Here is a 22,749-nt window from a genome sequence, read left to right on the forward strand (position 1 = left end):
ACCTTACCTCAGACACCTCTACTTGTTTGAGGTACCAGTCTGGGGAGCGTCCAGAGTTGTCATGCCAGATGTGGACCCCCCACACTGGGCCCAGGCTGTCTGCTGCACTGCGGTGTCGGAGACAGAGAACACAGTTATGCTCATTATCAGGTTCATACTTGTATTTTAGGTGTCGACGGTGTCTCAATTTTCACTGGTAATTGAGTATAGTAGTTTTTTTCTGTATACTTTATTAAAAGTTATGGTTACAGACAGACTGGAGTATTTTGAGGGTAATTCATTTGCCAAAAAACCCACAAAAATAAAGTAAATAAAGCTAAAAATAGATTTGATTTATCTGTTTGATGGCAACATTTGGAGATACTGAATTTTACCTGAATATGAAGGTGTCTTGAGAGTTCCTCCGGAACAGAGTGCATCCTGGGACTTGTAGTTCTTTTGTCTGCGAGACCCCGTCTTCACCGTTCAGCACTATGTAAACCTGGAAAACATGTGGAGATGGTTTCCCAAACACATTAGTCTTAGATTTTACTGGCTTTTATGAAGATAGCAACCAGAACACTTCTCTATAGTTTAACCACTAATGTTATTTTGAAAGCAAACATTATAAATTTTTACTTGTATATATAAAGGACATAATTCAAACTCCTTTTGTAATTATTTTAAAAGCATTCATTACATTTTAAAAGAAAAACATCCTTTTTGTTGTTTTCTTTAACATCAGCTCCGCGTTCAAGGATGTCTGGAGTTATTTTGGAATTTGTTATCAAAGTCACCTGCTTAATTCTCATACAGCTCTTCAGTGACCTGTTTTACGTGTATATAAAGACGGGTGCCGCGTGAGACGTGTCAGACTGCATCTCGCCGTCTAAGCAGGTGATACTTCATGATGAGAAGAGCTGCAGTTGTTTTGGCGCTGCTGCTCTGTCTGCAGTGGACGTGGGCTGAGAGTGGAGGGCTGACAGGGAACGATGGAGAGAACAAGAACACAGATGTAAAGTTTGAGAGTCAGGGCGCCAAAGCAACCCCTGATCAGAGCCAGACCAACGTCACCCCTGACATCTGGGCCCAGCTGAAGGAGCTGAGAGACATGGCCATCGAACAAAAGCTGGAGCTGAGGTTCAGCAACAGCAAGATGGAGAAGCTGGAGCAAGAAAATACAGGTGCTGCACGGATTCATGGATTGCGACGTTCATTACTGGCATCAATTACTTTAGAGAGTTATTTATTGCTTTAAACCCAGACACAAAAGCAAGACCGACAGCCAGTGAATGCTAGATCGCAGAAAAATATCTAAATCTACTTACTGCTTTATGTAAATCTAACTCATGCATGTCATTATTTCTCTTTTTCAAGCTCCAGAGTAAATGTGTGTATACTGTGTTTGTCTACTGGAAATAAGGTCTAAAAGTATACTTTACAGTAACAAGAAGAGAGAACATATGTAAGCTTCGAAATCTAAATGTCAAATTTGTTATAATACGGTGTTTCAGCAATTACGATATACTAAATGAGAGGATAAGATAAAGGTTCATAATTAACATTTTTGTTTTTGCAGTATTGGAAGCGTTTTCATTTGAATGACTTTTACATGTTGATGATGCTGATCAGTTAACCTACCTACTGATTTTTCATTTCATTGCAGATCTTCTGGCTAGATTAACAGCAAGTGAAAATAAGATCACGGGTAAAGGATTACAAAGTAATCAACAAAAAATTTGCAAACTGACATAATTATTCTATTTTATTTGAAAAAGTTGAAATGTGTTCACAGCTTTAGAGGCCAAGATGAGCTCCAGTGTAAATGAAGTGGAGGAGATGAAGAGAGTGTATGCAGGTAAGATAAATAAGCCAAATTAAAAGTAAAATTGTCAAATTATGTTAGTAGTGAGAATGGAACTGGTAAAGTAAAGAGCATATTTAATACAGCAGGATTCAGTCTAATATCAACAACAATGTCTACAGTTATAAAATTAAGCAGAAATTATGTTATTTAGCTGTTACTGAAAGTTCACGGTCACATTTGTTCATAAACTCATCAGTAAAGTTTTCTCTATGTACGTATTCAATATTCACAGACCCTCCCAAGGTGGCGTTTTCGGCCAGTCTAGCTGTAGGTGCTGATACTGCTGGCACACTTCAATTCTTTAGAGTCTTCACTAATGTCGGCCAAGGCTACAACCCAGATACAGGTATTCACTGCTTTTACTCACACACCTAAATGTGCATAAAAGTTTTTTTTACAGAAGGCGATCTGTGATTGTATTAAGCTTTTGGTGGTGCTTTCTTTGTTAAAGTTATTAAACAAATACCCCCTCATTGTGCTACAGTGACACTAATTTGCAGTATTGATCTGTAAAGGTAATAAAACCAGCCAGAGAGATTACTTTTTAAAACCCATAATAATGTCATCTAAAGCATCAAGAGACTAACTCCCTTTAAACAAAGCAGGGGGTGTGGGGTCATTCAACAGTGAGACAAAGACAGTTTTGACGCGCTGATTTTCTCGTCTGATGCAGGTATCTTCACAGCCCCAGTCAGTGGAGCCTACTACTTCAGATTCACCCTATGGAGTCGACGTATACTAGCTTACATGGGTGCTTCTCTCCATCACAATCACAGGAGGATGATGTACAATTCCGATTACAATGATAATTATGGCTATATCTCTCTATCTAATGGAATAGTTCTTCAGCTAGAGCAAGGGGATGAGGTCTTCATGACTATCGGGTCAGGGGACAGTCTTTCGGATAATGGAGATAATCGTACCACCTTTAGTGGTTTTCTGCTTTTTCCTCTGTGAGTGTGGCTGTTAAGTTTGCAGAGTTAATTATACAATGTTTTAACATTACGCTGTTAAAAATATAAACGCATTTAAAAGAATAAATAATTTTTTGTGTGTGTGTTATTGTCTGGTTTGACGAACAAATAAAAACAATAGCACACATTACTCTATTGATCCATCTATTGTAAGCAATCTACTACAAGTAAGGGATGATGCCAGATGAGGTCACCATTATCAGGAATTAATGGACGGCGTGGAGGCCAGAAATAAATTCCTGGTAATGGACACCTCGAAGGCCATTAATTCATATTTTCATGCATTTTGCGATCTAAAGTTTTTCACACACCATAACTCCATTTACCCAGAAACACCTGAGGGGTTGACATATAGCTGAAACAGTCATTAACATCCAAAAAGCTTCTTATGTCATGAAAATATTTGATGGGTTTAAAGGAACAAAAAATGACATTACCTTTGCACTCATACAGGCTGAAGAGCAGGGACCAGTGTGGACGGTAACAGCATAGAGATAAGGGTCACACTGGGAGTTGTCAGAAAGGTAGTGGACTCTCTGATTAGCCTTGGAGATGACATCGGCCTTCTTGCACGCCACCAACCCCGGGATGAACAGGCACACACACAGCACCAGCACACCCACCACTGTCAGATCACTGGTCACACTGTGATGACAGAGAGGGAGAGAGGAGGCACTGGAGGACGTCTTCAAACTTTGGCATTTTTCACTCTTGTAAACTGAGTGCTATGACGATGATTATCATACTATGTATTGTTAAATATATTTCAGTCTCAGGAGGGTGAGGTCACCTTAGGAATGGGTCAAGATCGGTTGCGTCGTGGCTGCTGTAGATCTGGTGCTGCACCACAGTCAGCGGCCTCAACTGGTGACAACTGAGACGAACAAGAAAAAAGTGATTCAGTTATGTGAAACTTGTACAGTTGTTTCTTGCATGTGTGTGGGTGTGTTTGTGTTTAATCCATGCTTTACCTGCAGCTGACGGCAGTGGTTGTGTCCGCTCGCTGTGTCCTGCAGCCGTGGTGTGTCCAGGCCCCCTGGTGGTCATCCCAGGACAAACACAAGCTGCTCTCCACTGTGAGAGTGTAGCTCACCTCTTCACTCAGGTGCTTGTGTCTGGGTGCTTTCCCAAAATCAGCATTCAGCACAGCCAGGCGAGCCACCCCTGCAGCTATAATTTTTATGCTTTTGTTAATCCAGAACCGAAGTTTCAAAACATGTGAATACTGTGAGACACTTACAACAATTGAGGATTGTCTTGGTGACATAGAAAGTTGTCAAATGGTGACAAAAACTCATAATCTCTGATGTGATCACAACTGGCTTCTATCTTATCATTTCCTGTCACTAACACACAGAAAATAAGCTTTTGACATTTGGATTATAACCATTGATAAGTATTGTAACATGATACCTCTTTGACAATGTAAACATCACATCACAATTGCAAGATCGGCTATTTGTGTACTTACAGATACATACCGATATATGTGATCGGACCCGAGCACAGCCATTAATAATAACTATAAAAATAGCAGTTTCTTCGCTGATGGTCTCGTTTGCTGTTACAGGTCATTTATAAGAGACATAAACACTTAATAGTTCCTCAAAGTCACTTTAAATATTCAAAATTATCTCAATTTCTTGTTGTGTGTGCTGTGATTTAAATGAAGGAACACATTCCTCTGCACCTCGATTCCTGTTTACAATTCTTACATAATATGTTAAGAAATTAAATGTATTATTGGGTGCACCTCAATTATGTGCTGGTGCACCTAAATGAAAATGTGTAAATATTGTGTTCAAAAAGGCGAGGTTGATTAACGTGCTGCATACTTCATAGAATGGCCAGTAATATGAAACACAGAAAGACCGAGAGGGAGGAAGAAGGACAGAGCTAAAAACTGATTTGTGGCACTGGAACATTTCTTACCACTGAGGTAGGATGAGGGCAGAGTGAACTGTGTGGTGTTACTCTCCCAGCGGTGAGTCCTGTGCAGATGGTGCATGCTGGGAGTCGGCCTCTCAAACATCCTGCCACAACAGAGACTCAGGATTTGTTTTTACTCAAAAACTAATTAAAAAAAGATGATGATGGCAGCTGCAAGTCTACCTGAAGAGCAGCAGGATGGGAAATGGCTTGTTGAGTGGTGGGGTGAACACCACACTCAGCTGGATGACCTGCTGCAAGTGCTCCTGGGTAATGTTGAAGCTGTGGTAGTTGACCTCGCCGTGCTGGAGGACGTACTCATGCACGGAGCTCTTCTGCAGAATAGATGTGAACACATGGTTATCTACAATCGTTAATAAAACTTTAAAGCATTAACAGTGAAGACAACAACTCCCATGATCCCATGCTCCTCCACGTCTGCAAACTACTTATGATAGTCACATACTGCACCTTTAACACTGTGCTCTACTGTAGTGACTTATGACAAATGGAGTCAACTTGTGCAAAACAACAGAAAAGAAGAGACAGAGACGTACGTTTCTTGGCGGTTGCTGCATCTCGACATTTATCGGCTGTACGAGGGAGCGAACGGAGATCTTTCTCCTCGTGCTGCACTCGTACAGACTCAGGTCCATCACTGGTCCGCTCAGCTGGAAATCAGCAGAGGAAAATCAGAGCAATGCCTTTGCCTTGTAATTAATGTGTTATCACATCTCGCCAGACTCACCCTTCTAGGATAGCGGGCCCAGGTGTAGGGGCTGTGTGTGAGCTCAGTCAGCATGCTGAGCACACACGGTGGTCGATGCCGTCTGCTCTCAGTCTCTCCACTGCGACGACCAAACAGAAGCTGGATCAGGGAGGCAGGCATGTAGAAGGCGGTTGAACCACTGCTGATGACTGTGGAGGTTTGGTTTTGGTATGCTGCGTATAAGGCTATAAAACCAGTGTTGACTCTGTGCTCCTGGGCCTTATGGAACATGATGTATTTCTGGAAAAAAAGAGAATTAATAGTAGAGACAAAAGGAGGCAACATGTACGTTCATGAGTAAGAACATGTTTGTTTTCTCTCACCAGCATCATGTCTGACGCAGTTTGCAGAGTATCAGCTACAAGCTGCACCACCTGCTTTGAAATCGATCCTCGTTTCCTGATGTAAACACCACTGTTTTCCTCACTTGAGTCTGATTCTAATGGCAGTTTAACGTCAGCACTGTTGGACATTTCCGGTTTGAAGTCTTTATTTCTGACAGCAGCTTGTAGGCTGTACGAGAGCAGGGCGATCAGGGTGTTGAGTGTCTTCTCGTCCAGATAGTACCACACTGGAGCGCCAGACTCTGAAATTTGCTCTGAGATGGCCTGAACATGAAGTGTCACCTGCCTCGCACTCGCGAAAGTCACCTAAATGGGATCAAGCAAATGTGAGAAACAATTTTCACCTTTCAGCGTGAATGTGTCGGCGTTTATATCAAAGGAAGTGCATGAAAGGAGACAATCTACCACTAACCTGACTTGTAGCTTGTAAAAGGTTTTTGAGAATGCAGATGTTGTCCACCAGTGATGCCTGGGATTAAAAAAGACATGTAGTAGTAGTAGTAGTAAAATGCTGTAATACTTTGTTGAAATCTGTGTGTTAGAGCGTGTAAGAGATGATTTGTTGAGATCTAAGCTGTGGTTGTGTTAATCCTTTGGTTTAGTATAATTATTTGTGTGCACCTGTTCTCTGCTCTCGAGCTCACACATTGTGCAAATGAGCATATTGCGTGTGCGTCTCTGCGCACGTGTGTTGGCCTCGGCATCCAGGCTGAGTCTGTTCAGGATGCCGGTGAGTAGACTGATGTAGTTGCGGACCTCCACACTGTTCCCAAGCTGCACCAGAGCCGACAGGTTCCTCAGACCAGACTCCGAACTGGTCAAAAGAGATACTCGTATCACAACAATATTGGGATTGAATAATAAAACAATAACAGATCAAAATGTACAACTCCAGACAAGAATGCAGCACAAGAGCTGACCTACATAAGAGCGAATGAAGCATTAAACATTAATGCATTTATAAACATTTATAAGGTTTCAGAGTATTTTTCTTTCCTCTTTTCTCGTCTTAATCGATATTTTCAGTCAATCACTGTAGTGGCTGCTTGTCTATGTCTGTAATGTTCTGTAATGTTGACTGCTGACTGGAGCTGGAGGGGAAATGTAGTCTACTTCATGAACAACATTACAGAGAGGAGAGGGGGAAAGAAGAGGGAGAACCAGAGTCTCTGGTGAGTAGGCTACTGAATTCACTGAGAGTTGTCCTGAATTTGCCCATGCACACCCTTGCTGTTGCTCACTAATGTCAGCTTACGGCTAGTGTACAGTAAAGTAAACTGGCTGTTTGGGTCAGATAAACACTGCATGAGTAGCGCAAATAAAGACAAATGTTCCTGCTGTCAAATTTGCTTCACTGTTGATGTATACACCATTAAACAACCAACACTGCTGATAAAAATTTCTGATGTGATTCAGGCACCAATGTTTACAGATGAAAGAAAAGTTTTATTCACCTTACATTTAGTCTTGTTCGCCAAATTCCCTAACGACCTAATCAAACTCACCATTACTTTGAGTAAACTTATGGATTTCTCTGTCTTTTTAATCACCTATGTGGTATTACCAATAACTAAGAACTAATAAGACACACATATTAAAAGCTTTCTAGCACCGATGGTCTGCAAAATGGATTGTACCTTTATAATATTGTACAAACATCACAGCTCTTAAAAACACTGCAACATATCCTGGTGTGATGTGTTAACATGGTGATTCTTACAGCTCCAGATCAGGATCAAGACGGGAAGAAGAAGAAGAAGAAGAAGAAGAAGAAGAAGAAGAAGAAGAAGAAGAAGAGGTGTCTCTGAAGAAGCTCGGTCGGACTCGAACGGTGACAGGACAGGGTTTAGTGGCCGCCCCGTACGTGCTGCTTCTGATCTCCGTGTAAATAGTTACTGCAGGAACAAAAATCAATCACACAATGAATGAAAAGGAAATCTTTGCAATAAGTTGTCATGATAGTGTATGCTTGCACACTGTATGTCATAAATCAACGTGTGTGTGTTTACCTTTATAGTCATCACTGGGGTCACCAGAAGGAAGGCTGAAGTAGTACTCGAAGTCTCTCCCCTGGTACAGAATCCTGGGTGGTCCGTCGCCTACATGGATGCTGTACTTATACACTAAATCCTTCAGCAGACACACATACAAACAAACATGTGAGGGTTCAAATGCAGCCTATAAGTAGGAATATGACTCCCTTATCTGAAGATCAAAACCGCTAACAAACACTTTATTTTTCTGAGTTCATAACCTTTCAAGGTCCCTTAAATGGTCCAGCGATGAGAGTATTCTTAATCCATTAAGTGCACAAAGCTGAAGACCCTTCCTTTGAAGGAGATTTGGCTCACATATACAGGAACTTTCTTTGTGTGTGCATGCGTGTGTTTCGCTGTATAAGACAGGAGATACCTCTTTCCCAGAGGTGCAGAAGATGCTGAAGTGTGTGTATAACTCCCTTCCTTCCATTGGTTGCACCTGGCACGTCATGCCTTTTGGAGCAGGGTTGGTTTTTAGGAATAGCTGAGTCCGGCCCAGAAAACTATCATCAGATTCTGAGTACAACAGATGAAAATCAGATTAGCATCAAGCTCCATCCCTGGTCCATCTCGAAGGAATGATGATCATAGCATATCCTTAAGTGTTGTGAAACTTACTGGCAGTGACCTCCAACATGTACCTGCTCCCAGGCCTCAGACTGAAGGGTCTGAAACGGAGCGAAGAGGAGGAGATTCCTGAAAAGAAAGATTAGAAAGAGAGAAAACGATGACTGAGTAGAAAGTTGGAACAAACAAAGGAAATGTGTGTCTGGGAGTTTCCTGAATAACGTACCTGTGTAAGTGTAGGACTCAAAAAGGCCTCTGTCTACCAGGTCTCGAGATAAATCGAGCAAGATGGGCTCCTGGTTCACAACAGATGGCCTGGAATCTACCAGATTACTCCCCTCGTCTTCATGTAACGATGGATCAAACACTGAATCATCTCCTGGACTGAGGTTCTCACCATCCACACCTGAGTAGATGCATGGGTTAACACACAACCTACCAATCTAGTGATTCTTGGGAAATTCAGACATGAGTTGTACCTGTTGGTCTTCCTGCTGAAATCCCTGGGTCTCCTTCCTCTGCGGTCATCAAGGGAACATCATAATCCAAATCTGTCATAGAATCATCTTTAAATCACACAATGAAAACCTGCACAGGATTATATGTAAAGATAAGAAGGTACTTATGAAGTTATGATCACACAAAGGCAGTTAATGGTTTCCTGTTGCAGGTTGGAATACATGTAGTTTAGTTAAGCTTTATAGGTAGCTATTTTAAGGGAAAAAGCTGTATTATTATCTTTTTATAATGTTTAAAAATATATATATGTATAGGCTCACAGCAGTTTTGTCTCACCTGATCGACCTCCAGAGCCACCACTCTCCAAAACGGGGAAAGAAAACTCCCAGTCAGCAGAGGAATCAATTGGGAATTCACTGATAACGTCACTCTGGCCAAAGTGGTCTAAATATAGGACGCTGCTGTTGTCAAGGGCGAGTGGCTGGTATTCACTGGAAGAGTACAAAGGCTCCGGAGGGTCAAACTCCCCCAGAGGGTGATAAAAGGGCTCCTCTCCTGGACATAAAGAGGATAAGCTGTTAAATAATTCATAAACTGTCCATTTCACTGTAACTGTGACCTTGCATGTTATTAGCTCTTGTTGATTTTCCTTGTTGATGTCTTAAATGCTTTTGAGCTGAACGCTGTGAGCATGGTAGATGTTATTTGCACTTTTCTTCACACAATCCACCTACAGGATGAATTCATTTCATTTTAAAAACAGCCTAACCATGACAGTTTACACAGCTTACCTGATCCTGCTGCTCTCATGTGGGCTAAAGAAGAGAAAGGCTCTGGCTCAGGTTCTGTCAAACCTGTATGAGGAGGACAAGAGAGGGTTTTACTATTTTTATTCCTATTTCAGTACAATCTGCTTTTACAGCACCGAGCTCTCTGTCTTTCTCTCACCAGTCACATTTAATTACACACCAGCCATAGTCGTCTTCTTTCTGTTATCCTCTGATAATGTTCTGCTGCCGGTCACGTTCAGATTTAGCTTTTGGACGCTGGATTCGGAGGAATTCTGGGTGGAGGTCACAAAGGTCTGAGGGGAAGTGGCAGGACCCTCCATAATGGTGGATGGAGCAGTGAGATCCACTGCGTAACAGAACGGGACTAGAACAGAACAGAAGAGAATTACAGTGAGATTCATTTCTTGCAAATTAAAAAAAGGCAATTTGATGTACATGTTCAAGTGCATGCATCTTTTTTTTTTACCTTCTATGACAGGCTTGGAGGACGCATTGACTGAAAAGAGGCGCCAGGTGTACTCAATGTAGCTTGGGTCAATATCACAGCCTTCACATGAGGCGCTGACAGAGAAAGACTGATCCCAGTTCACCTGCTCTCCCTGGCACTGAGGGCAGTACACTGACAGCTTCCTGGATTGGAAACAGTCAGATACACGAGTCAAGGTACGGTACTTGTTACTTGAAACTTCACTTCAAAGCAGCCACGAAGGGGAAAAGCACAGGGTGTTTTCTGTTAATGCACATCAATAGTCTTCGGATACAGCGCTCGGCCAATAGTGATTTTCTTTATAACTCTCACCCGATCACGTTTGATGTCAGTGTGAGGAAGGTCTCTGATGAAGCTGAGCGCTCGCCGCTGTGGATGGTGAGCTTGAACTGGAACTGGTCAAAGTTCTGCTTTAGGAATGTAGCCGGAAATGTGAGCAAGGGGGACGAAGCGGGAACGTCTCGGTGGAAACAGGAGCTGGCGATGGAGCTGACTGGCTTACATGTCCAACTGAAGCTGCGAAGAGAAGATCAGACATTGTTTAATCTTTCCTTAGGTTCAGATGCCTTACATCCATTCAAGTTCTTCTGTACCTGACTGGGCTCGTGGGGAAGTCCGGGTCGTAAGATCTCTGCCCGTCCAGCGTCACCGCAGTGGTGTTCCTGTTCCTGATGAAGATGTTGGTGCCGCCCTGGATGAAGGCCACAGGAGGGCTCGGTATCACCTGCACTCTCACGCTGTAGTTACTGTACACCACACTTCCAACAACCTGAACCTGCGGGGCAATGACAGATATTTCAGTCAAGCCACACTCGCTTTTGTAAAGAGTCCCAGGTCCCAGTTTGAGGACCAACACATCTGTCACTCACCCTGGATCTGGCAGTGTAGGTGTCATAATGCAGGATATAGCTGGGCAGTACCAGGCTCTGTCTGTGTGTGTCTACGAGGGGCAAAGGGAAGTCCCGTCCTACAGAGTCAAACAAGGACCAGGTGTAGCGAAGGCCTCCTGAAATGTCACAGTCAACTTCTGTCTCATAGGTCACCCCGAGACGGACAACCTCGTATCTTCGCACCTTGAAGAGAGAAGGAGAAGAGAAGATGAAGAATTGTAATTATCTTTTTAGCTACCATATCACACACACATTAAGGTTGAGGAAAATATACCTGTAATTTAAGAGGCCCCATGTTTGTGACCGGTGGAGGCTGACAGGGCCGGTCCACGACAAAGATGTGACTGCTCAGAGAGGCAGAGCTGACCAGGTTGGACACGGTTACCGTCACTGTGAACTCTCCTGTCCTGAAGACAGCAAAGAAGCGCGTACAGTGAACACACACGAGCAGAAATAGACATTGCCGTGAGGCAGATATTTAAGATTAACAGGTAACCACAGAAAAATGAAAAAAGAGAAGAGGTTCATTAAATCAAGATGTAGGAGGGGAAATTCAAGGTTGTCTGGTCCAAATAATTAGACACCATAGCTCAACGATACTGGAATTTTGAGGCAGATATTGATGTTGAAATTATAATTATTTTAATTTTCAAAATGAAGGCCAGTGAGAGCAAGCTCTCTTTCGCAATAATCCTGATTACAATATATATATAACATACAATACATATACAATATTACAATACCTATAAAGCAATAGAGGTACATTAACAAGATACACAACAAACAGGCCAAGGACAACATCAGTTTAAATATAACTAAATAATGTATTATTATTATTATTATAATTATTATAATAATTATTATTGTTGTTGTTGTTGTTGTTGTTGCTGCTGCTGTTATTGTTGTTATTTTTATTATTACTAGTAATAGTAGTAGTAGTAGTATTTAACAAAATATGTTATGTCAAGAAAATAATGAAAATAAATAAGAAAATAATAATAAATAATGTTATATTTTTACATAAACAGGTAACAGAAACAAACATTTTGTATATGAATCCTGAATTTAACTTGTGAATTCTGACCAAAATATGTAATCTGAGGAACATTTTTCAGTCAAAAAAAATCTTCTCCGAGGTCTCTGATAACAGTCCATGTAATGGAGACACCGTTTCCTGATTATGATTATTAGATTGTGAATACTAATACATACAACAGATGTTTGGTGCTGCAGGAGTACTTTCCAAGCTGTTTGAATAAATCTTATGAATTTATTTGCCGACTTAATGTCCCTGAAAATGAAATCATCTTGGTTTTATCACACATAAGGTTTTGCACTACACACTACCAATCCCAGTCTATGTGTAATTTATTTTATGAAATGTCTTTAATCTGGACCTTGAGTCTGTAATAAAGTTGTGAACTGCACTGAATATATCTGCAATATATCAATACCGCTAGTGATCTTCACCTGTGGAAGACGTGCTGTTCTGTGCTCTGTCCCAGTCTGGATGATCCGTCTCCGAAGGTCCACAGGAAGCTGACCTCGGTCCCCACGTTGACCCGACAACTCACCGTCACTGTTTGGTTCTGCAGGACAGACGCCTGGTGGATCAGACGGTTGAGCTTCACTGCTCTCTGGACCACCAGCGGGAACACATCGGAGGTAAAGGAGGTCCGGCTGCTTGACATGACTGCAGCTACATCATACCTGCAGTGAAACGAGGGGGATAGGTACTACTCTTACCGCTTACATGTCTTTTTATCAATATAAACAATATAAACATTAAGGATTTTAATGTTTTTTTAGGATTTAAAGATCTAATACTGAAACTCTACACATACAGCACTTTGTTTACATGCCTTAGTATATGTTTAATGTACAGGTAACACTTTACATTACAGCTGATAATTAAAAAGAGATAATAATTAATAACATATAATATATTTACCAAAGTAATAATCAGGTAATATTTTGGTATTAACAATAGTTTTATCTGGGTAATACTTGACTGAAATCACAGAGTAACAAAGAGCCAAAAATAAAGGGTGATAATGTGGAAACACATTTAAAGATAGCAACTAGGCAAAACTATTTAGTAATATTATAGTAATATTTACAATATGGCAACCTGCTAACAATGAAATGGTTATATCAGGGCTATATTTACAAATGGTAATTGTGAATTATTGACGTGAAGCAGTGCTTTTAACAGAATTAATCTGAAACAGTCTGTTAGTTATTTGGAGTACGTTAAAACAAGTCAAACGTCACAGGAGTCAAAGATGCATCCTCATTGTATATTGAATACTTCAGCTGTTTCCCATACCTGCCAGGTTTGTGGTATCTTTTGTTGACGGTCCTTGAGGTGGTTCTGGCTGATGTCGAGTCTCCAAAGTGCCAGAGGAACTCCACAGGGTCTGCTACTTGAGTCACAGCCAGGAAGGTTACATCTGTATTTGTGGGATAGGCTTGCTTTGCTGCATAAATCCGCACTGTTAGGGGACAAAACAGACGTCACATTGTATTTACATTTATATATATCTACAAATTATAAATGCTACACAGAGATAAAGATTATGTTGTAAAAACAAACAATTTGTGTCAAGAAAGTGAGGAATGAGAGGAAAGGAGGGCCTGTAAACACTGAAGGAAAGGGAAAAAAATGGCATGATGTCCCATTAAAGACCAGTACTGGGGAGTAATGACATGTAACAACATTACATTATTGCATTACAAAATAAATGTAAAGAAATCCTTTACAGTTATTGAGGAAAAAATATGTAATCAAATTACAGTTACTAGCAAAATATCAGTGTTGCTTTTGATTTGTTCTCTTGCAACACCTCTTGTCTGACAACTGTACTTTTCTGTTGCTTGGTTTAAAACATTTATTGGAACAGTACTCAAAAAGTAATCAAATGTAACAGGTTAGCCTGGATTACTTTGATGGAGTAATTAAAATAGTTGCTAATTACATTTTTGACAGGCTTACAAGTAATCTTTAACCTATTTCATTTTAAAAGTAACCTTCTCTTCACTGTCAAAGATTAGAAGACGATATGCTCCTTGACAGCATTAAAAATGCATGAACCAAAGCCAGAAAATAAAAGGTAGTCCTCCAGAGCTTAGCAGTATCACATTCAGATAAAAGCATGAGACCTTTATTGAACTAAATCTGCCTGAATGAATGTGAGAAAAATTATTAATTCATTTAGGAAATGTGAAGATTAAAGATCTGAATGTTTCAGATCTGATTAAAGAAAGAATGTGAGACATTTATATAAAAAAAAAAAGTCACACACTTTTTCTGAAATGCTTGATTAAACTTCACATGCTCAGTGGGTGTTAGAAATCCCTCCTCACCATTGTCAGCCGGGCTGTGAACAGGACTCTGACTGGTAGGTGGTTGCCACGTTGGATTAACTCTAACTTGCGGTGACGGCTTCCTGTTCCCCTTCACACACAGCCTCTCGCTTTTCTTCTGAGAAGACACTCGGTTCTCAGCTCGAAGCTCCACCACAACCGTCTCTGTGTGGTTGAAAAGCAAAACCACCGTCGCCTCCTCTCCTGTCGTGTAACTGCTGTTTCTGTACAGCAGCGCTGCATTCACCAGCAGAGACAGGGTCACATTTGACCCTGCTGTGACGCTGAATAAAACAGAGTGTTTTTGATATGTTGTGATCACGCTTGGAGCGTTTAACACCAACTCTCCAACTCGATCTTGAGCAAGGATGTGTGTGGAGAACGATGCAGAGCTGATTGGGTTAAAGGCCTCAACTGTCACTTTATAACAGCCTGCCAGTGAAAGTGACACTTTTATGCTCCACTCTTCAGTCGTCCTGTTCAACACGATGTCATCATCCAAACTAAAAGTCCAAATCACTCTCGACCCCACTCGGCTGGCATTGCTGAGGACCTCCAGGCTGAATTCTGCATGTGTTGAAACTGCTGACTTCCAACTCCCAGAAGGCCTCAGTGCACGTATAATCTCGTACAACATCGAGGTAGTGGAGAGCAACACTGACGGAGGATCTGAAGTGGAGAGGACAGAAGCTGTGAGGTGATGCTGTCCTGCAGAGGGGTGGAGGCAGCAGCGAAGGTGGAGGTGCAAATGGCAGCTGGAGCGGTTGTAGATGTGGAGATAGACGTCCGAGAGTAGATATAAATGGGTGCCGTCATGACAACAGATGTTTTTGTGGTTTTGATTGAGATTGTGACCACAGCTGATTGCCATTTTCCTGTTTTCCTGCTGAGTCATTTCCCTTGAATAATTTTCAACTTTATTAATATGAGCTGTGTTGACAACGCCGCCGCGCTCAGCGTTCAGTGTGAGGTTGAGGACAAGTAAGTGCTTCATGGTGGTGAACAGCTCCACGTCCACAGAAACAACCTCTCCGGAAGTCAGCTCCCTCCCCGATGCGCTCAGTCTGAGGTCAGAAACGACGGGACGCACCACCACCTGCAAGCGTAAGTGCAAATATGAGATTAAAGGATACGTTTTGTCGTCATTTAGATTTCTCTTAGCATCAAAAAATCCCATGAAAAGACCAAAAACATCAATGAATTGATTCCACTAATGTACTGGCTGCCAAAATCTTATATATCTAATTCCTCTGCGCCACGTGTACACCACACGCCACGTGCTACATTTTGTTGCTGCAAATGCTTGCTAATTCACCAAATGTGTATTAATCCGCAGCTAAAAATAGTCCCCAACAAATACTCCATTTAGTCGTGTTTGAAAGACATTTGCTCAAAACTACAGCGCCCAGCTTTTTAAGGATTTTACTGAGATATTTTTCAAAAAGTATATTTTAATATTTTGGGGCATTTTCAAAGATTTATGTCTTCAGTCAAAGGCAGTGGGTTTGGTGCTGAGAGCCACAGACAGGCTGGGGAAGTCATGAAGCATTGGGAGACGGACTAATGCATTGTTGGGTTTGATCTTTTCATGGGTTTGTAGCCACTAAGACCAATTTAAAATATCACCAACTGTATTCTGTCATCAGTATTAAACACGAGGATAAGGCTGCTGCTGTAAATACTTGCTAACTCAACAAATGTGTATTAATCCGCAGCTGAAAATAGTCCCCAACGAATGCTCAATTTGATCCTGTTTGAGAAACATTTGCCAAAAAGTACAGCACCCAGCTGTTTTTGGAAATTACTGAGCCTGTAAGAAAAAAAAGAAACTATATTTTGGAGACATGTTTAAAGATTTATGTCTTCAGTAGAAACCAATGGGCTTGGTGCGGTGAGCCACGGACAGGCTGGGGAAGTCATAAATTTTTGAGAGACAGACATATTTTTGGTTTTGGTCTTTTAATGGGATTTGTAGCCTATAGGACACATTTAAAATATCACCAACCATATTCTCCAATCCATAATAAACATAAGGATGAGACTGCTGCTGTAAATACTTCCTAAAACAACAAATGTGTATTAATCCTCATCTGAAAATAGTCCCCAACAAATGCTCAATTTTCTCCTGTTTGAGTAACATTTGCTAAAAAACTACAGTGCCCAGCTGTATTAGGAAATTACAGGCTCTTTTAAAAAAATATGAAACTTCATTTTTGGGACATTTCTAAAGTAGGAACCAGTGGGTTTGGTGCCGAGAGCCACAAACAGGCAGGGCAAGTCATAAAGTATTGAGAGACAGACTAACACATTGTTGGTTTTGGTCTTTCAATAGGTTTTGTTGACAATAGGACAAATTTAAAATATCACCAACCACATCCTTTAATCCATTATAAACATGAGCATAAGACTGCAGCTGCTGTATATACTTGCTTACTCACAAATGTGTATTAATCCACAGCTAGAAAAAGTCCCCCAAAAATGCTCAATTTTCTCCTGTTTGAGTAACATTTGCTAAATAACTACAGACATTACTTTTTATTAAATAAACATTTATATTTGTGAGATGTTTATTTTAGATTTATGTATATTTATGTGTGAAACAGTGGGCTCAGTGTTGTAAAAGTCATAAAAGTATTGGGAGACTGACTAACTAATTGTTGTTTTTTTCATTTAATTTGTTGACAATAACACAAATTCAAAATATAACCAGCCTTATCACTCAATCAATAGGATAACATTTTCGGTGAATGAAGGCGCAGTACTCACAACATGTATTCTCTCCTGTGTCCATCCAATAGCACCTGAGGCGTTCACTGACACCATGTAAACTCCCTCTGTCTCAAAGGTCCAGTCCTGGAGACGTTGAGAATTTAAGTTTTCAGCTCATCACATTGAAAACATGACGGTGAGTTAATGAGGAAGATTTCAGATTTTATTTTATTTTTTTGCTTTCATTCTTTTTTTGTGTGACATTTTCCTCACATTTATTTTTACATTACAGCATTTTTCTCTTTAACCCTATCAGTCCCTGCTGAGCACTGGTGTTCTACCTGCTGTTTAAATAAGATTTTCACATGAAGTCGGCATATCAGTAGCTGTACGTGCCAAGTGAGCTATCACACTTCATTGTGTGTAATTATAGTGATCCGATAAACACATGTGGATCAGATTTCGTTGTGTCCTAAAAAGACTTTGCAAAACTTGACCCCACAAAAATAAACATTATTTAAAGAGTTAAAATTGAGTAAATGTTCATTATGTGTGATCAATCTGTGGCTGTGTCTATGTTGTTGTAAGACCACAGCCAGGGACTACGTTCTGTGATGAAATATCTGATGAGACTTTGTGATTCCAATAAAATGCATATTGTGACATATTTTTCTCACTAAACCTGACATCAACATGTATATAATCCATCATAAATCTTGAATGCAATTTTTAACATCATACATTTCTTCATTTTCAAGCAAGCCTGGTTGTTTTAAAAAAAGAAAATGTGCCATAAATCCATAAAATAAGCTGAAGAGAAACTTTGAAAGGTAGATATTGTTTTTGCTTTTAGCTTGATATTGAAGGGTTGTAATCTTATAAAGCAGTCACAAACAGGCTGGACTATAAATATGGGGAGGCTGACTTTAACATCTCTGATTCATTGGGAGTCAATTCTTTAAAAACACTTAAAAAGTGTTGATTTACTAGAGAGAAATCCATTATCAGACTGTTAAAAGAATACATTGTGATCATTTAATAAAAGGAAACCTCAGCCTTCAATGAAAACCTTTAATTTATAGTATCTCAGCTCTACTTACCACAGTGCTGTTCACACAGTCGGAGCTGTGAGGGCAAACCGTCTTCACATCCTCCATGTTTGTCCCTTTTTCCTTGTGAGTAAACCGCCAAGAAAACTCCTCAGCTAAACCATCACCCACTTCTGCCTGCAGTGTGACAGGGTCGCCCAGGTACACCACCTCGACTTTAACACCGCTGGAGTCTTTGGGCGGGAAAGGGACGCAGGAGGGGACGCCCAGGGGGCCGTGAAGCACAGAGATCACCGGGGGCTGCAGGACGGAGAGGTGGAGGGTGGAGGAAAGCGTGGAGAGGGGGTTGGAGACGCTGACGTCTAAACAGAAAATGTCAAGATAAAAGAGCAGAAGAAGAGAGGATTACTGCTTTATGATATTTTCACTTTCAGTTAAATATTTATTCACCATCTTAATCAACAAACTGTTTTGTTCTTGCTGACTCACTGAGTTCATATTCTCCCGGCGTTTCCAAAATCCAGTCAGACGACACAACAAAGGAGCCGTCGGCCGGCACGTTGACACGATGTGAACTTTGACCTTTACGGGTCGTTTCCTGAATCTCAACGGTGACGTAAGAGAAGTCTTGCCTCCGCAGAGCCAGAATCCCTAAAAATCACAGAAAAACTTGTTTGAAACAGGAAACAGTAACGATGCTACATGCCACAAATATATTTTAATAATTTTGTAAACTTTAATCATTTATTCTGATATTTGTTCTCTGGGTGTAAATATATTCTTTAACATAAAAACTCATTAACAAGCACATTTTCAATGAAATGTTCATAGATAAAATATTCTAGTAGAATTAGAACCTGAGCAGTAATTTTGTATTACACCATTGTATATATTTATGTATATGTAATTATGTATTTTACATTTTGCTGAGATATTTATTAGAAATATTTTTGTTGATAATTTTTCACCTCGTTGTACAACATGTCTGCAGTTGTTCAGAAACTATGATATAAAAAGGGGAATATTGTGGCACTTTGTTGAGAAACATGAAGAGTGATACATTTTTTCCAAAGTGGATTTCCCTTTTTTTCCAGGTATATCATTTTTTGTGAAATAATTGAACATTTTAAAAAATGTAATAAATGAAGAAACACCAACTACACAAATTCTGTCTTTTTAAAATGCTGCCTGTAGTGAAAGCAGCACTGTGCATGCATAGACACACTCTCTTTGTAACAGTTACAATCACTGTGATTATTATTTATTTTTAGGGATGTAATTATATATAATATAATGGATTATATATTACATTTCAATTAAGAAAAAACTCAAATTGTTTAATGTAAAACCATGAAGAATATTCAACAGCCAAAAAATAAATTGACACAATTGCAAACAAAGACGGAGAAAATACATGTTGAGTTCATAAAAATTAAAAAATCATTTCCACACTGCCTCGTCAGAACTACACCTCTGTAAAATACAGCAGCAGCTGACCTGTGGGCTGGTCAGGGTGTCCAGTCAGGCTTCCTGAAACTTTCACAACAAAAGTCTCCCCAGCCTGCACTCTGTTTGGAGAGGCAGACAGACGAACCCTGTGCAGAAATGGTCCTTGAGTTCTGTAGAGAGCCACACATCCCCATCCATCTCCAACAGGCAAGGAGGGGACACTGGGAAAGAAAAGAAAAGAAAAGAAAAGAAAAGAAAAGAAAAGAAAAGATTTACAGCATTCAGCACAGGTCAAACACAAAAAGCGTGAGGGACTGTGACATGCACATGCCAGCTCAATTTACACACATTTGAATATAATGTTTCACTCATGGGTCTGTCAGACACAACAGATCAAGAGAAGACATGGTTGGGCACAGAAAGACAAAGGAAAAGGCAGCAGTCCGTCTCACCTTTGTCTTTCTTCTCCTTTGACATCCTTTGTCTCTCCACTGGAAGATGTGTTGAAACACTCACAGGACACCAAACTGTGTTGCCGGCTGCCACAGTAACAACCCTCTGAGTTCAACGCTGCAACCTGGTACCTTCAACAACATATACTGACAGTTAATACGTCCAGCTCCAGCTCTTCTGAACAGTTATACAAAACTCAGTGCTCGTGTATAAATGTCATGGGGCACTTTTAGAAAGAGAGTGAGCAAATATTGGTGTAGCTTGTTTTTTTTTTTGATTGCAAAGAATAAAAATATATATTTCCAACATGAATTCAGCCAATATCTCCAAGGCTGCCATTTTATTTTAATGTGGAAGGCTTTTTAAAAGGAAAGAAAGAAAAAGCTTATGATTTCATGGTTTCACGCCCCCTTCAATGGGAGAACAAAATACAGGAAAATGTGGACTTCCAGTCATTTATATATATTTTTCAAACTGCTTTAGTGTTTGAAATTAAATTTTTTATCTAAAAGACTTCAGAACAACACAGCTGCACAAATGCAGCAAACTGAGGATTTTTTTTTTTTTTTTAATTCTGTTTTTTAAACTCTTATAAAAGTTATTGCTGTCAACATTTAGAAACCACGGGTGGGGACATTTTTCTAAAGGCACGAAGTGGGTTTTCTCCGTAATCTCCCACGAACATGGGACAAACAAACTTCAGCTCAAACCACCTGACTCAACGTGCTCTTGTACAGTTCCCCCCCCCCCCAAACTCACCCCTCATCCAGGCAGCGCACGGAGCAGGCTACCGGGTCAAGGTCACGGGCACCCTCGGGTGCACGGAGCTCCGCGCTGCTGGCGCTGACGCACCCCGTGAACCACGGCGAATTCTCCCGGTCTGTCGCAGGCGCCGCCGCGCGCAAGCGATGAAAAATGAGCGTGCAGACAACAACACCGAGCATGTCTGAGGCCCGCGAGAGCTCATGAGCTGATGAGGAGGGCGAGAGGAAGTACAGGCGGAGGAGAGGATGTGCACCGAGGCCACACACTGCATACAGTACAAGGTGTGTGTGTGGGAGGTGTGAACACAGAGACTGTATGCAAATAAAGCGTCTAAATAAAATGTGAGTGAGAGTTCACACCAGAGGCCGTGGTGTTGTGTATTTCCGGTGATGCTGCTGCTGTGGATGAAGTGAACTCACCCTGCGGCACTTGTCCTGTATTTTATGCATGTTGTGTCATGGGGGGGTGAAGAATTTAAATAAATGTGCATCTGCCCTTTAAATGGGATTCTTCTGCTTCAAAGTTACCATCCAATTTTTAACGCCATGTGTCTCACACAGCTCCAAGTGAGTTTCCCCCGTCCAGGCCTGCGCTGCTGCCGCTTCTGTCACCAACGCTGCCAAAAATGATGCGTTCAAATGAGGCACAGAAAATCGTGACCACTTCAAACAAACAAACAAAAAAAAAGAAAGAAAGAAAATTGGAACGGGTGATCTTTTTTTCCCTCCAGCCTCGTGCACGCTTTTAATCCAGAGATGTGAATAAAATGACGCTGTTGATCTGTTGTTATCACACCGTCTCGTTTAGATAAACCCAACTGGCCCGAAAGTGACCTGGCCCCGTGCCCAGGTGCTTTAGAAGGGCCTCAAAACTGTATGAGAAGAAGCAGAGGGAATTATTCCTTTACAGCCACGCGTGAGACACGAGCCACGAAGCAAATCCCGTTACTGACGAGATCCCGTTATTGTCCAACAGCCCGTTTGAAGCCGGCTGGACCACTTCAGGGCCAAATCTGATCTACGTGGTTTCACCAGCATTAAAAAAACGCCAACTGTGAGTCCTCAAACGCGTCCAAAAGTGATCCCATCTCTTATTTATAATGAACATGGTGACAATGTGTTTTTTAACAGTAGGCTGTCACCTGAGCCATTAAGCCTACAAAGCAGAATAAGATGCAGCATGAGCTAAATCAATCTTTCATGCCAGTTGGTTTTATTCTGAGTGTTCAAATATGTTTTTCACTGATGCCTAAAAGGGACATAATGGTGACACGTGTTACACCTGAGCGTCACCTGTGCGCATTAGTGCGTCAAGGTGTCTCTGCTCTTGGGCTGGGGATGCCACTTATTGTCTTAATTCGAGGACATTCTTCTTCAAATAAAAAAAAAAAAAATCTGAAAATGATCTCACCAGCAGTGGTAGAGCCCATATTGAACTCGGTTTTTAACATAGGTAGGACCGGAAGCTTCAGCACGAACTCCCTCTCATGACGCACTTTTTTTTTGCAGAGCACCTAAAACCTGTTGGGCTGAAGAATAAATTAAAACAAAATACAAAAACAGTCCAGTTTGCCCTGTGAGCCCTTCGGTGAAAAAAACCGTCCTCGCCGTGCTGCTAACTCCACCGCGCCACCTTAAAAAACTCTTCCGGTTTCCCAGACATCCCCTTTAAGAGAATTTCGCGCTCCTCGACGCGGCCGGCAGGGGGCGCTTTCAGACCGCACCATCTCCTCTGGCTGACTGTACCGGAGAGAGGCACAGCGGGGGGAATCAAACACATTTTCTGTCCATTTTTCATGCGGAATACGCGCATATTTGGACGATTTCGTTTCGTGTCCGGGCGAACGTATTGACACCTTTAAAA

General features: G+C 41.1%; 1 protein-coding gene across 5 annotated transcripts in view; it reads right to left on the reverse strand.

The window, feature by feature from the left end:
* The window catches only part of pkd1l1 (polycystin 1 like 1, transient receptor potential channel interacting), a 30,105-nt gene extending 7,832 nt beyond the window's left edge, over window positions 1-22,273 (reverse strand). For all 5 annotated transcript variants that reach the window (XM_084340897.1, XM_084340895.1, XM_084340896.1 and 2 more), the window contains exons 1-35: window positions 20,881-22,273; window positions 20,121-20,252; window positions 19,717-19,889; window positions 18,709-18,870; window positions 18,271-18,581; window positions 17,228-17,314; window positions 14,462-15,557; window positions 13,425-13,590; window positions 12,566-12,805; window positions 11,370-11,502; window positions 11,075-11,278; window positions 10,799-10,980; window positions 10,518-10,721; window positions 10,185-10,348; window positions 9,897-10,082; window positions 9,719-9,781; window positions 9,264-9,482; window positions 8,948-9,019; window positions 8,695-8,874; window positions 8,520-8,597; window positions 8,275-8,417; window positions 7,872-7,992; window positions 7,583-7,757; window positions 6,484-6,676; window positions 6,275-6,331; window positions 5,842-6,168; window positions 5,498-5,758; window positions 5,307-5,420; window positions 4,933-5,084; window positions 4,753-4,853; window positions 3,792-3,990; window positions 3,611-3,694; window positions 3,258-3,465; window positions 375-481; window positions 8-107 (exon numbers count right to left, since the gene is read on the reverse strand). In XM_084340897.1, coding sequence (XP_084197023.1) covers window positions 8-107; window positions 375-481; window positions 3,258-3,465; window positions 3,611-3,694; window positions 3,792-3,990; window positions 4,753-4,853; window positions 4,933-5,084; window positions 5,307-5,420; window positions 5,498-5,758; window positions 5,842-6,168; window positions 6,275-6,331; window positions 6,484-6,676; window positions 7,583-7,757; window positions 7,872-7,992; window positions 8,275-8,417; window positions 8,520-8,597; window positions 8,695-8,874; window positions 8,948-9,019; window positions 9,264-9,482; window positions 9,719-9,781; window positions 9,897-10,082; window positions 10,185-10,348; window positions 10,518-10,721; window positions 10,799-10,980; window positions 11,075-11,278; window positions 11,370-11,502; window positions 12,566-12,805; window positions 13,425-13,590; window positions 14,462-15,557; window positions 17,228-17,314; window positions 18,271-18,581; window positions 18,709-18,870; window positions 19,717-19,889; window positions 20,121-20,252; window positions 20,881-21,065 — 6,579 coding nt within the window. In that variant the 5' untranslated portion in view covers window positions 21,066-22,273. The remainder of the gene's footprint in view (window positions 1-7; window positions 108-374; window positions 482-3,257; window positions 3,466-3,610; window positions 3,695-3,791; window positions 3,991-4,752; window positions 4,854-4,932; window positions 5,085-5,306; window positions 5,421-5,497; window positions 5,759-5,841; window positions 6,169-6,274; window positions 6,332-6,483; window positions 6,677-7,582; window positions 7,758-7,871; window positions 7,993-8,274; window positions 8,418-8,519; window positions 8,598-8,694; window positions 8,875-8,947; window positions 9,020-9,263; window positions 9,483-9,718; window positions 9,782-9,896; window positions 10,083-10,184; window positions 10,349-10,517; window positions 10,722-10,798; window positions 10,981-11,074; window positions 11,279-11,369; window positions 11,503-12,565; window positions 12,806-13,424; window positions 13,591-14,461; window positions 15,558-17,227; window positions 17,315-18,270; window positions 18,582-18,708; window positions 18,871-19,716; window positions 19,890-20,120; window positions 20,253-20,880) is intronic.
* Between the last annotated feature and the right edge of the window lie 476 nt (window positions 22,274-22,749).

The sequence above is a fragment of the Pagrus pagrus genome, assembly GCF_965226575.1.
Source record: "Pagrus pagrus genome assembly, chromosome: 20".
In the NCBI taxonomy this organism is placed as follows: Eukaryota; Metazoa; Chordata; class Actinopteri; order Spariformes; family Sparidae; genus Pagrus; species Pagrus pagrus.